Source organism: Eumetopias jubatus, unplaced genomic scaffold (genome assembly GCF_037043125.1).
Source record: "Eumetopias jubatus isolate StellerSeaLion01/CBP00866 unplaced genomic scaffold, mEumJub1_p1.0 scaffold_14, whole genome shotgun sequence".
Taxonomy (NCBI): Eukaryota; Metazoa; Chordata; class Mammalia; order Carnivora; family Otariidae; genus Eumetopias; species Eumetopias jubatus.
The window spans coordinates 719,013-732,950 of record NW_028274820.1 but is presented as its reverse complement, the minus strand read 5'-3'; the positions used below and the strand labels follow the sequence as shown (position 1 = coordinate 732,950).

Below are 13,938 nucleotides of genomic sequence, written 5' to 3'. Positions count from 1 at the left end.
GCAGTCGCTTAACCAACTGAGCCACCCAGGCGCCCTTAAACCTTTTTTTTTAAAGATTTTTTAAATTTATTTTATTTGAGAGAGAGAATGAGAGAGAGAGCACATGAGAGGGAAGAGGGTCAGAGGGAGAAGCAGGCTCCCCGCTGAGCAGGGAGTCCGATGTGGGACTCGATCCCAGGACTCCAGGATCATGACCTGAGCCGAAGGCAGACGCTTAACAACTGAGCCACCCAGGCGCCCCGATTAGGTGTTCTTTGTGTTCAACAATAGTTAGTAGTTTTCAGAGTATACATTTCACACTTTGTTGGTAATTATTCTGAAGCACTTTATCTCTCTGATGCTGTTGTACATGGAAGTCCTAATTTCATTTTCATTCTGTCCGTTGCCACGTTCTAGAAACATAGATTCTTATGTAATGATCTTGTATCCTGCAATGCAGCTTGCTTCATTTTGTAATTCTAATGAAAATGGATTCTGTAGGATTTTCTTTATATGAGATCATATCGTCTGCAAATGGAAACAGTTTTACTTCTCCTCTTTTGCCATCTGTCTTTTATTTCATTTTCTTGCCCAAGCGTCCTGGCTAGGACTTCCACGTGGTGTTGACCAGAAGTGGTGACAAGTGCCTCACCTGGGGCAGGTGCAAACCTGGCGATGGTGGCCCGTCTCTGCCCCTCCCTCCCTCAGCCAGCAGAGTGAGCCCTTTGAAGCGTAGCTCAGCGGGTGACGCACCTCTTCTCAGAGCCCATGGCTGCATACTCTGCCCAGTGACCCCCTACCTTCACCTTGGGGACTCTCCATGCTCGCTGTGCTCGGGTCATGCTGGGCCACCCGCTGACCCCAAACTTCTCCAACTCCTTGTCTTTTCACTCCTTTGCTTCTTTCCTAGATTCCTACAGGTCTTATTCCCTTATTTTCTTTGGGTCAGTGGCTCCCATATTTTTTGGTCTCAGGACAAGTTTGTACTCTTACCACTTATTGATGGAGACTCTACTTCTGGAAAGATGGAGTAGATACACTTTCCCTATTCTTCCTAAGTACAACAAAAACATTTGACATTATATATGAATAGAACATAAGAAGTCTCTGAAGAAGGCAGACAGACTAGGGACCTCAGAACCCAAGGAATGGCCAAGCAGTAAATCTGCTGTTTTCTTCTCCTTCCCGTATCCCAGACTGGGTGCTAGAGGAGCTGGCAACCCAGAAACACCAACCTGTGTGGACCAAGAGAGCGCCAAGAAAAGCCAGCTGTCTCTGGCCACGGGACCAAGAAAGGGGCAGCCAAGGAGGACAGGAAACTTTGAGACAATAACAACCCTACCCCAGCCAACACCACCACCCAAGCAAAGGGTGAGTGGGGAGCCTAGACCTCCATCCTCAGCTGGCTTTAGTGTGCAAGCACTTTTTAAAAAAATAATTTATTTAAAGTAGGCTCCATGCCCAATGTGGGGCTTGAGCTCATGACCCTAAGATCAAGAGTTGCATGCTCCACTGACTGAGCCAGCCAGGTGCATGGGGTCAGAAGTGCACTTTTACCACTCTCGGTGATAGTACAAATCCCAGTGGAGACATCCCAGATGTACAAAGATGCCATTTAAAATAAAAGATTTAAACAAGCTCCAGAGTCTCATAATACTCAAAATGTCCAGTTTTTAAGAAAAATCACTTGTACCAAAACTCAGGAAGATATCAAACCAAATTTAAGAAGACAATCAATAGATGCTAACACCAAAGTGAAAGAAATGTTAGAATTATCTGGCCAAGATTTTAAGCAGCCATGTGAACATGCTTCAACAAGCACTTCTGAACACTTTCAAAACAAATATTAAAAAACAGAATGCCTCAATAAATGGAAGATATAAAGAAGAACCAAATGGAAAATTTAGAAGTAAAAAATACAGTAACTGAAATTTAAAAACTCAATGGATAGGCTTACTGGCAATGGAGAGGACAGAGGATCAAGCGGCTGGAAGGAAGAACAATAGAAATTACCCAATCTGAACAAGAGAGAGAAAATTGACTGGAAAAACAAAACAGAGCTCAGGAACTTGTGGGGCTATAACAAGAGGTCTAACATTTGTGTTTATCAGAGTCCTGGAAGGAGAGGAGAAAGGGGGCAGCTGGAAAAGCACCCACGGAAAGAGCGGCTGAAAGCATCCCAAATACGATGGAAGGCAGATACATACAGATTCAAGAAGGTGAGCAAATCCCAGAGTGAATAAACCCAAAGAAACCAAGGCCAAGACACATCATAAGCAAACTTCTAAAAACTGAAGTTGAATACAAATTTTTCCATGCAGGGCAGTTAATACAAGAGAGGATTCCTCATCAGAAACGAAGGAGGCCAGAAGGAAGTGACACATTTTCCAAATACTAAAAGAACTGTCAACCCAGAATCCTCTATCCAGCAAAAATGTCCTTCAGGAATTAAGAGGCGGCCAATACATTCTCAGATGTGGGAGAAATAAGATTATTTGTCACCAGTAGACCCACCCTAAAAGAATAGCTAAGACGCATTCTCTAAACAGAAAGGAAATGATAAAAGAAAGCATCTTTGAATATCAGAAAGGAAAAAATAACACAGACAACAAAACATGTTGTTAAATAAAATAGAATTGGGCGTTCTAAATTACGTTTGGTGGTTGAAGCAGAACTTAACACTGTCTGATGTGCTTCTAAATGTACATGGAGGAAATGTTTAGGGCAATTATATTTTAAGTGGGAAGGGTAATAGGATGCACTTTACTTGAACTACTAAAATGATGACGCCAACAGACTGTGGTAAGTCATGTGTATATGTCATGTCATACCTAGTGCAACCACTAAGAAGCTATACCATAGACAAATACCAATGGTCAAAAACAGCACAGATCAATAAAAATGGAATTATAGAAAATGTGGTAGCTCACAGAAAGGCAGGAAAAAAGGAGAGAAATTAAAATTGGAAAGAACAAACAGAAAACAAAAATAATATGGCATATTTAAGCTCTGACATATTAAAATTACACTAAATGTAAATGGTGTACCAATTAAAAGAGAGATTGGAAGAGTGGATAAAAAATACATGCTGTCTACAAGACTCTCACTTAAAAAATCACTTATAGGCAGGCTGAGAGTAAAAAGATAGAAAGAGATAAAGATGTACATATACATGCAAATATTAACCAAAGAAAAGCAGAGGCAGCTCTATTATTTTCAGATAAAGTAGACTTCAGAGCAAACAAAATTATCAGAGAGGAACATTACATAATGAAAAAAGGGTCAACCTACCAAGACACAGCAATCCTAAGTATGCATGCACCAAACAACAAAGCTACAAAATATGTGAACCCAAACACTGAGGACCAAAAGGAGAAACAGAGAAACCCAGAGCTCTAGGTGGAGACTTCACCACCTCTGTCAACAACTGATGGGAAACTAGATAGAAAATCAGCAAGGACACAGAAGGACTCAACAGCCTGAACCCACAGGATCTACTGGACATTGACAGAGCACTTCACCCAATGTACATTCTTTCTGAGTGCCCATGGAACACACACCAAGATGGACCATATCTTGGGCCATAAAGCAAATGTCAATGAATGTAACAGAACTGAAAGGCCCTATAGAGTGCCTTTCTCTAGTGACAATGAAATCACACTAATCAATAACAGAAAGAGAACAGGAAACAACACATATTTTAGAGAGGGAGTCTCAAGGAAAAATTTTTAAATGAACCAAACCCAATGAAAATGAAAAAAATACAACATATTGAAATTTGTGAGCCATAACTAAAGCAGTGCTGAGAGGGTAATTTATAGAAGTAAATGCACTGGGTGCCTGTGTGGCTCAGTCAGTTAAGCGTCCGCTGTCAGCTCAGGTAATGGTCCCAGAGGCTGGGGGCGGTGAAGGGAGGGTTGTTGAGGCCCTGGGGGAGGGGGTCAAAGGTACACATTTCCAGTCCTACAGTGGGGAAGTCCTGGGGTCTAGTGTGCAGCAGGGTGATTGTAGTTAATGATACCATGTTGCACAACTGAAAGTTTCTAAGAGAGCCAAGCTCAAAAGTTCTCATCACATGAAACAGTAATTCTAAGTATGTGTCACAGATGGGGCTACTGTGCCCATCCCTTTGCTGTCTGTATAACCATGAAGTCACCGTGTCATATACCTGAAACCAATGTCACGTGTCACTTACAGCTCAGCTACACAAAGGGCCTGATGAGGCTGTGGGTGAGGGGCTGGCACGTGGTGGGGGGCGGGGGGGGAGCAGCAGGGCCTGAGCTGGGCACTGTGACACGTGTGTCTCGCTCTGACAGTTTCTACCGTCTCTGCTCCGTGCAGTCCCAACAGAACACTGTCCTGATGGGGAGCTCAGGGCCCCGGCTAACTCCAGGCAGAAACACGTTCGACACGGATTCCAATTCCCTGTTTCCACTGGAGAAGGTGGAGTCAGCCCAGTGGGTGGGCACCGTGTCACACAACACCCGCCCCCTTGTGCCCCTCCCAGGCCTCTCCTGGGTCCAGGCGCACCCATCTGGGGGCTGCAGCCTGCTCAGGCCTCGACCCCCCCCGGCAGTGCTGGCCGCCGCTCCCACCGCTTTCAAGCTGGTGTGGGCATTGAAAGATCCTGTCCATCCAGAAAACCCTGGGCCACCCCCTCAGCAGGCTCATGCACACCCGAGCATGCACACACACGTGTGCTTAGGCTGACCTGCACTCACACACTCGTCCTATCCAAAGCCCCGGCTGAGCACACAGGATGCTCTCCTGGATGTGAAGCTTCCTTTGCGCGATCACGGGGCAGGGATGACTGCAGCCCGAGTGGACGGAGCTGACCTGGGAGGGCCCAGTGTCCCCCTCCCCGCACAGATGCCCCCGTGGCTCTCCCTCTGTGTACATGCCCTAATCCAGCCAGCCGACTGTGTCAGACACAGGGGTGTGCTGGTCGGGCTGCCCAGACCCCACGCCCAGCTCCGCCTGTGCGCGGCCACCATCCCACCAGGGCTGGAGGACCCAAGCTGCAGGGAGCATAAAGGACACACAGGGAAGAGATCCCAAGCAGGCTTCAAGGACGAGGGACCAGGTGTGGCCTAGAGGATGGGGTGGTCATCAGCTCCTATGTCCTCACCCTGGCCTTTCCCTGAGTCTCCCAGGAGGCCAAGGACGGTGTGCTGTGGGCTCAAGATGGTGGGGCTCTTGTGAAGAGGGGCCATGGAGCCCCTGGGGCCCTGCTGGCATGGCTGGTGCCCCGGCAGAGGTCAGAGGAGCTGTGTGGTCTTCCAGGGGCGCAGACCGGCTGGGGAGCAGGGGAGGCTCAGAAGCGGGGTGCACCAGGCACAACAGGGCCGAGCAGCGAGGGGCTGCCTCCCAGGCAGGGTGGGGAGGCCTGGGTCAGCCTCTTCTGGGGGCAGGGGCGGGGCCGGACAGAAAGGAGGACACACAGACAGGCCCAAGGGTAACTTCGTTTATGGGTCAAGCCAAATGCAATGCAAAGTTGTTTTGTTCTTTTTTTTAACCAAAATAAATAAATCAGATCTGTCCCTGTGACGGATGAGGGAAGCCACCCCTCTCCTCCAGCTGCCTGTCGGCCCTGGCATTCCTCTCCCCTCCCGACCAGCTGTGGCGTGGCGGCACAGAGAAGAACCCTTCCGTCTCCACGGTGTCGGAGTGGGCCAGCCTGCCGGGCGGGCGGGCAGCAGCCTGGCCTGAGCCCTGAGCCCCAGGTGGGTGAAACCTGCACGGCCTCCACCCGTGGTCCGGGACCCTCTCGAGGGGTGGGAGTGGACACTGCAGAGAGCGGACCTGCCCTCTCTGTACCAGGCCGGGCAAGGCCCCCCTCCTGCCAGCCGCCCCAAGCAGTGCCACGGCTCTATGCACAGGGAGAGTCCCACCAGAGCCCAGCCCACCCCGTGAAGTCTGGACAGCGACGGCTCCCTCTGAGGGGCCTGGGGCTCGGGCTGGGAAGAGGCGGCCACCTTGTCCAGGTGCAGCAGCCCCCGTGCTGGGTGACCAGGACGGCTGGTACCTGGGAGGCCGCACGAGGCTGGTCCTGCGGGGGCAGCGGGAGGGCTGGGGCACAGCTGACCCTCCCAGGACACCTGCAGGGGCTCCCTCTCCTCCTGCTCCCTGCGGCCTCCACGAAGGATGCTCAGCCGCACGGAAGTCACAGCGCCTGGGGGCCTCTGGCCTGGGGGAGCAGCCAAGCACACGGGGGACAGCAGCCTAATGGGTAAGCGGGAGAGGGGAGTGCGGTGCAGCAGACGGGCAGAGGTGCGGGCAGCGCTGAGGCACTATTCTTTAGTTGAGAAGCGAGGGGCGGCCGTGGCTGTGGAGGGCAGCGGCCCAGGCGGCGTCTACGAGAAGTTCTTGAAGGCGTCCAGGTCGAAGGCCGTGTCCAGGAGGCGCTGTAGCTCCGTGAGGTGGGTCTTCTTGTTGCCGGTGGCTGGAGCGGCGGCGGGGTCCCGGCCGGCATACCTGAGGGGGTGACAGCGGGGGGTGAGGGTCAAGCCGCGGACGGCCCCGCCCCCGTGGCTGTCCGGGCCCCCACGCACCACACGGGCTTGGCGCGGCTGATGGTGGTCCGCAGCCTGGGCTTCACGTAGTCGTAGTAGCCCTGGTTCTTGTGCTCTTCCTGGCACCAGCCCAGCTCGGCGTTGGGGTACTTCTGCACCTCCCGCAGCAGGAGGTCGAAGGGGAATGGGGAGAGCTGTGGACAGAGCAAGGGGTGCGGTCAGGAGGGAGCAAAGAGCGACCCTGGGGATTGCTCCAGAAGCTCTGAGGAGACTCGGGGGCTCCGGCTGCGCACTGCCTGCCCTCACCTGTTCGATCCTCGTGATGGCCACCTGCTCCGCCATGCCCCGTGCCTTCCGCTCCCGGGTGAGGTCATAGTACACCTTGCCCGTACAGAACAGAAGTCTCTTGACGTTTTCTGGGTTCTGGGCTGCAAGGCCATCTTCTGGGATGACCCGCTGGAAGTGGGTTCCTATGAGAGAATCCCCACGGCTGGGGTTGCCTCAGGACTTGGCGGAGGACACCCGGGGCCCTCCCGCTGCTGCCGTGCACAAGTGGGGCCCCCAAGGCAGGGCCATGACACGGGCAGACGCCTCAATACACAGCTGCCAACGTGCACCAGCCCTGGATGCCGCCGAATCCATCCAGACCAAGAGAGCCTTGAGAAGCACATCGTGCACAGTGCACAGTAGGCCAAGGCCAGCTGCAGACTGCAAGTGACACCAGTTCCTTCTTCCAAACAGCCCATCCAGGACATCCAGGGCAACGGAGTCTGATCACTCTGCTCAGGCTCCCCCCGAGTTTACAAACACTGAAGCCTTCCGCACAGATCCCCACTGTCAGCGCCGGGCCCCACAAGGGGAACGAGCTGCCTTCCGGAAGCGACGCCCAGCAAAGGGTCTCCCCTGGTGATGTGCACCCCGCCACATACGCACGTCTGTGCCACAGAGGAACACTGCCCCCACAGGATAAAGGCCAGATATGAAAGGCCCACAGCAAACATTATACTCAGTGACGCGAGACTGAGCTTCTCCTCTAAGATCAGGAACAAGATGGGGAGGCTCACGTCACCGCTCGCATCCAGCCTCGCACTGGAAGTCCCAGCCAGAGCAGCTGGGGGAGAAGATAAAAGACCTCTAAATTGGAAAGGAAGAGATAAAATTATCTGTGTGTGGATGACATGATCTCATATGTAGAAAACCCCCAAATTAGAATGAACAAACTCAGCAAAGTTGCGGGATAAAAAAATCAACACTTAGAGCACAGATGCATTTCTGCACACTAACGACGACCGATCCAAACACAAATAAGAAACTCCATTTGCCACAGCATCAAAAGGAATAAAATACTGAAGAATAAATGAAGACAGGGAAAACTTGCACACCGAAAACTGCAAGGCGTTGCTGGAAGAAATAAAAGACACGAGCCAAAGGAACAGTGTGTGTGTTCACCCGCAGGCAGGCCTGCTTGCTGCTGCTATCACATCCACGGTCCCCAAAGTGATTTACAGATTTAGTCCGACCAAAAGCCCAGTGATGTATTCTGCAGACATCGAGAAATCCATCCTAAAATTCGTGGAATTGCAAAGGCCCCTGAGTAGGCGGAGCGATCCTAGAACAGGAGAGCGAGGCTGCGGAAGGCCCAGTTCCTGACTTCAGAAGCCGGCACGGAGACGTGCAGACTGCGGACACACAGCCCATCTAGACCGTTCAGTGGGGAAAGGGAGGGAGTCTTCCCAGCAAATGCTGGGAAAACTGGACGTCCACGTGCAGAGGAACGACCCTCACGCCACACACGAAAATTAACCCAAAATGTGCTAAAGACTTTAACATATGAGCCACCATGATAAAACTCTTAGAAGAAAACAGGGCAAACGCTTCACGACAGCGGATGTGGTAGTGATTTCCTGGAAGTGACGTCAACGGTGCCAGTAACAAAAGAGAAAGATAGACTTCATGAAATTTTAAACATTTTGTGCATCAAGAGACAACATATGGGGGGGTGGCACCTGGTGGCTCAGTCGGTGAAGCATCTGCCTTTGGCTCATGTCATGATCCCAGAGTCCTGGGACAGAGTCCTGTGTCAGGCTCCCTGCTCAGAGGGGAGTCTGCTTCTCCCTCTCCTTCTGCCCCTCCCCCTCACTCACTCGCTTGCTCCCTCCCTCTCATAAATAAATAAAATCTTAAAAAAAAAAAAAAAGGAGAGCCCACAGAATGGGAGAAAAGAGCTGCAAGTCATCTACCTGATGCTGGATTAGTACCCAGCATATAGAAAGAAGTTCTAAAATTTAACAACAATGCAAACAACCCGACAAAATCAGGCGAGGGACTGAACAGACACTTCTCCAAAGCAGATGCATGAGAAGAGGCTCACCATCACTCATGAGTAGGTAAATGCAAATCAAAACCCCAACAAGGGGTCCTACTTCATGGGCGGTAGGATGGCTGTTATAAACAAAAACCAAGGGCTGACACAGATGTGGACAAGCTGGAACCCTCACCATCGTAGGTGGGGAAATAGAAAGGCACAGCTGCTGGGGAAAATAGTACAGAGGTTCCTCAAAAACCTAAAAACAGAATCACCCTGCGACCCTGTAGTTCCACCTCTGGGGATATACCCAAACCAAGAGATATCCGCACACCCATGCTCACAGCAGTATCGTTCACAATCGCTCCAGAGTGTAAGCAACCAGTGTCCACTGATGGACAGAAGCCAAATGGTTCATCGACACGCTGGAATCTTAATCAGCCTTAAAGCGGGAAGGGGTTCTGACACCTGCTATGACGTGGGGCAAGGAGCAGACATAGGACACCTGCCGCACACCCGCACATACACGTGGGGCCTCTGACGGCTGGGACCAGAGACAGAAAGCGGGAGCTCTGGAGGTGGCCGCAGAGCTGTGTGAGCGTGCTTAATGCTCAGGAGCTGCACAGGTGAAAACACCTATGTTTTCACTTTTATGTGTATTTCACCGTAATAATGATAAATGGGAAAACGAACCAACCAAGGAGGGCTTCACCTTGACTGCTGACTAAGGGGGCTCCACGGCTGGGAGGAGGTGGGCTCCCCTGGCCCAGTGAGCCCGGGGACATGGGGCCGCTCCGTGCTGTGTCCGCTGCCTACCGTCCAGGAGGGGATCTCAACGCTGTGGGCCTCACTGCACGCCCTGTGGGAGCAGCGGCCGGGCAACAGGTGCACCGTGAGCTCAGACTCGCTTCCCCGCCTCTAAAGGAGGCCTGGGGCGCACCCAGGTGAAGGCCGCAGACCCGGGTGGGGCGCAAGACACACCTAAGCACCTCACAAGCAAGCTCCGACCTGTGGGCTGCCGTGTTCGCTGGTCTTCATCCAATGACCAAAACGGTGGCAAGGACCACGGTGAGATGCTCAGGTATAGGCCCCAAGCCCCACAGAGCAACAGCCTGCCCCACACCCACCTGAGAGCATCTCATCGAAGCTGGTTCTGGCCTCGGGGTGCCGCAGCAAGGACTTGGGGGTGAAGATGATTAGCTGGAAGAGAAGCACAGGCCCGCGACGGATCAGGCCCCACGGGTTCTGGAAGGAAGCCCACAGCACGGCGAGGGCGGCCCCTGCACGTCTCCAGGCTGGGGACCTGGTACTGCACTCCCAGCTCCGCGGGCAGGAGGGGCCGGGACGATGCTGCTTCCCGTGCAGCTGCATGTGCACTCCTCCGGGACGTGTCCCAGCCTGCTGAGCCCCGGTGCCCCTACCCTGGACCTGGGAGAGAGACCCCAGCCTCTCTGGGGTCCCCACCCAGGGCCAGGGCTGTCTAGACCTGTGGGCCTTTCACACACCCTTCTACTCACCATTCCACGCCCTGCCCGGGAGCCTGCTGGCGGGGACCCTGCGCAGCCCTCGTCCATGCTCGGAGCCCCACCGCCCGCCACCCGCGCACACGGCTACCCTCCCACTGGGCAGGGATGCCCCCAACTAACCGGCTTCCGGAAGGGCAGGAGAATCTGACGCCGCAGCACGTGGAAGAAGTTGCCGGGAGTGGAGCAGTTAACGACAACCCAGTTGCAGTCATACAGCTGGTTTATGTCGAAGTTGGCTTCCTCCAGGTTCTGCAGCTCGAGGGAGAGGCCGGGGGCCGGCCGACTGAGCCCCTGCCGCAGGGCTGCCCCAGCTGCCACCGGGGACCCTGGCAGGAGCTCACACGGCAGGGTCTCTGTCCCACTCCATCCCTCCCGCTCCTCTGAGAGCACGGCCACACCTGGACCTCGGGTCTACCTACAGCCCAGTCTAATTTGCTTTAGAAACCGACTCCCGGTTACCCTGTGCCAAGTCATAATGCTCCACTGAACCCAGCCCAGAGGTGCCCGAGTTCTTTCCTCTAAGACGTCTGCCCGAGCCCAGTGCAGACAGCTGCTCCTCACGTGGCAGGAGGGGGACCCTCACTTCGGGGGGCCAGCAGGAGCCGCCCACCCATCACCCCCGAGGCCTGGGCGCGGAGCCGCGGTGGCTGTGTGGGGCAGCCACTCTGCTCACCGGCAGGACATCCGGATCATCATTGCACATCTGCAGGAACCGCTCCGGCCGGGCGGAGGAATGTTCTGGGCCCTGGAACCACACACAAATTACGGTTCGGGAGGTCCGCAGAGGTGGGAGGTGCACTTGCCACATCTCTTCCTTAATGGACTTGGGTCACTTCTGGTCTGAAAAACGCCGAGTTGTACTGACCCCACTAGTGCTTCAACCCCCTGCCCGCCCCCAGAGCGTGGAGGGGCCCACACCCCAGCTCTGCACGGTTTCTAACCCCTGGTTCTGAGACGGTCTCCCACAGGGCCTCTGCAGCAAAGTGAGCAGGGGCGTCTGAAACAGGGCAGCCTGTGCCGGCACCCCTGCTCCTCACCAGAGGTGGAGCAGGACTGACACCTGCCCTCAGAGACGGGGGCGCACCACACTGCGCCGCGCCAGCTTCTGGGGCCGGGGGTGGGGTGGGGGGCTCACCATGCCCTCCATGCCATGGGGCAGCAGCAGCACGATGCCGTTCTGCCGGACCCACTTGGCCTGTCCCGGGCAGATGAACTGGTCGATGATGCACTGGGCCGTGTTGTGGAAGTCCCCAAACTGGGCCTCCCAGAGGACCAGGGCGTTGGGGCTGGCCATGGCAAAGCCCAGCTCAAAGCCTGCAGGGCGAGGAGGCGGGACAGGAGCAGAGTGAGTCAGCGGGCGGGCGGGGAGGGGGCTGTGGCGGGCCAGGCAGCAGGGAGCAGGGCCTGTGGGCCAGGGCACTCACCCAGGACCCCGTACTCAGACAGCGAGCTGTTGCACACGGTGTAGGGGGCCTGGTTGGGCCAGAGGTGGTTCATGGGGATGCAGGTCTTCTTGTCCACATTCTGGTCATGGAGCACGTGGTGGCGGTGGCTGAGGCACAACAGCACAGATTAGGAAGCACAGCGCCTGCGCTCCGCCCCGACACGCAGACCCAAGAGGGAGCCGCTTCTCCCAGAAGTGTCCACGTCAGAGCAGGGGAAGGCTGCTTCCGGGCCGACACAGGATTATCTTCTTGAGAAACGCCGAAGCCCTCCCTTTCTGCCTGCCGCGCTTCGCGGTGCCGCCAGAACCCCGAGAGCGTTACCTAAAGGTGCCGCGCTCCACATCCTGGCCGCTCAGCCGGATATGGATGCCCTCCTTCAGGAGCGAGCCGAAGGCCATGTACTCCGCCAGAGCCCAGTCCACGGTCCTGTTCTTCACCAGCTCCCCGCGGGTCTTCAGGATGCGGCTCAGCCCTGCGCAGACACGGTGCTCACCAGCCGCCCGGCACGCCCGCTCGTGACGAGAGCAGCACCTCAGTGGCCTGGCCAGCAGCCGTGATGTCCCACCCTGTCCTCCACCACGGGGCCTGCCCCGTGCTGGAGAGAAGTCCACGGACATGGCCCAACACTTCCACAGGTCAGTGGGCGTCCTCACCTCCATGGATGGTGAAGTTCTCCACGGGCACGGAGCTGGCCACATTCCCGATGTGCGTCAGGATGTCCTCCGTCAGGCCCGTGGAGGGGCAGGTCATGCTCCTCGGCTGCCCGTCCAGCGTGAAGAAGCCTAAGACAGGAGGACAAGCTGACACACAGCTGACACTCTTCCGGGAGCCAACTGGGGCCCGAAGGGTGTGTGGTGGGGGCGGGGGAGAGGTGCCCAGGTGATGTCCCTGGCTCACCGGGCCAGGGGGAATCCAGCCAGTGCTTGATGTGCAGGATCTTCTCATCCTTGGACCTGGTGAAGGCCTCCTCACAGATCTTGTCGTACTTGGAGATTTCCTCCTGGAGGGTCGGGCACAGCACAGCTGTCGGGGGGTGCTCTGCACAGGCCGCCCCCCCAGCCCGTCACGTGCACAACCGCTCCGAGGCCCACGAGAAGCCTGCTGTGTCATCGTCTCTGCCCCTGCATTCTTCGCCACATCTGCTGGCTGCAGGCCTGCTCGGAGTCGGAGCCCCGTCCCCGCCTGGCCCCTCTCTACCCTTCCCGAGTCAGAGCTGGGGACACACCTCGTACTCAGGCTGGTTGACCACGCCCTGGGACACCAGCAGCTCAGCGTACTTCTGCAGCACGGGCTTCTGCTTGCGGATCTGCTTGTACATGAGGGGCTGCGTGAACATGGGCTCGTCCATCTCGTTGTGGCCGTTGCGCCGGTAACACACCTGGACACAGCAGGGACACATCGGTGTCAGGGACCCAGCAGCACCTGCCTGCTCTCCTGCACAGCACCCCAGTGTACCTCCTCTACCATCTAGACCTCCTTCACAGCAGTCGCTGTTACAGGAGATGAAACGAGTGACTTGGGGACACCCTGGCACAAGACCCCAGGCTGGGGCCTCAGAAGTCCTGGGGAGGGGCAGCCAGGTGACCCCGGAAAGGCCTGTGGATGCTGGCAGGTCCACTGTGTGTGGGACCCTGTGTGGGGAGCAATGTGGTGAGCCCGCCCCTCCTCTCCCAGCCACAGATGGAAGCCACTCACCAGGTCCACCACCACGTCCTTGTGGAAGGTGCTCCGCCACTCGGCTGCCACCTTGCACACGTACATGACGGCCTCTGGGTCGTCCGAGTTCACGTGGAAAATGGGGGCATTCACAACGCGGGCCACGTCAGTGGGGTAGGGCGAGGAGCGGGCCATGCGCGGGTCCGTGGTGAAGCCGATCTGCAAGGGACATGCTGCTGGGCAGGGCTGGGCACTGGCGGTGGGGGGTGGGGGTGGAGTGGAGCGCCACTAGCTGGTGGCCACCCGGCCAAGCCTGCCCTCCTGAGTCCCCAAGCGGCTATTCAGGTTTTTCTTTTCTTTTTTTTTTAATTTTAAGATTATTTATTTGATGGAGAGAGAGTGCTCAAGCAGGGGCAGAGGGAAAGACAGAAGCAGGCTCCCCGCTGAGCAGGGAGCCTGACTCAGGACTCGATCCCAGGACCCTGGGATCACGATTTGAGCCAAAGGCAGATAGA

At 55.5% G+C, this 13,938-nt stretch overlaps 1 protein-coding gene across 7 annotated transcripts in view; it reads right to left on the bottom strand.

Annotated features, from left to right (window-relative positions):
- Positions 1-5,428: 5,428 nt before the first annotated feature.
- OGDH (oxoglutarate dehydrogenase) overlaps positions 5,429-13,938 on the bottom strand; it is a 70,107-nt gene continuing 61,597 nt past the window's right edge. For 6 of the 7 annotated variants that reach the window (XM_028095410.2, XM_028095409.2, XM_028095412.2 and 3 more), the window contains 13 exons: positions 13,463-13,642; positions 12,993-13,145; positions 12,665-12,767; positions 12,421-12,549; positions 12,089-12,239; positions 11,747-11,874; positions 11,458-11,636; positions 10,996-11,067; positions 10,443-10,571; positions 9,924-9,996; positions 6,798-6,961; positions 6,531-6,685; positions 5,429-6,453 (listed from right to left, as the gene is read on the bottom strand). In XM_028095410.2, coding sequence (XP_027951211.1) covers positions 6,333-6,453; positions 6,531-6,685; positions 6,798-6,961; positions 9,924-9,996; positions 10,443-10,571; positions 10,996-11,067; positions 11,458-11,636; positions 11,747-11,874; positions 12,089-12,239; positions 12,421-12,549; positions 12,665-12,767; positions 12,993-13,145; positions 13,463-13,642 — 1,737 coding nt within the window. In that variant the 3' untranslated portion in view covers positions 5,429-6,332. Of the gene's footprint in view, positions 6,454-6,530; positions 6,686-6,797; positions 7,626-9,923; positions 9,997-10,442; positions 10,572-10,995; positions 11,068-11,457; positions 11,637-11,746; positions 11,875-12,088; positions 12,240-12,420; positions 12,550-12,664; positions 12,768-12,992; positions 13,146-13,462; positions 13,643-13,938 lie in introns of those variants that run through there. The other variant, XM_028095414.2, reaches the window with a different exon arrangement.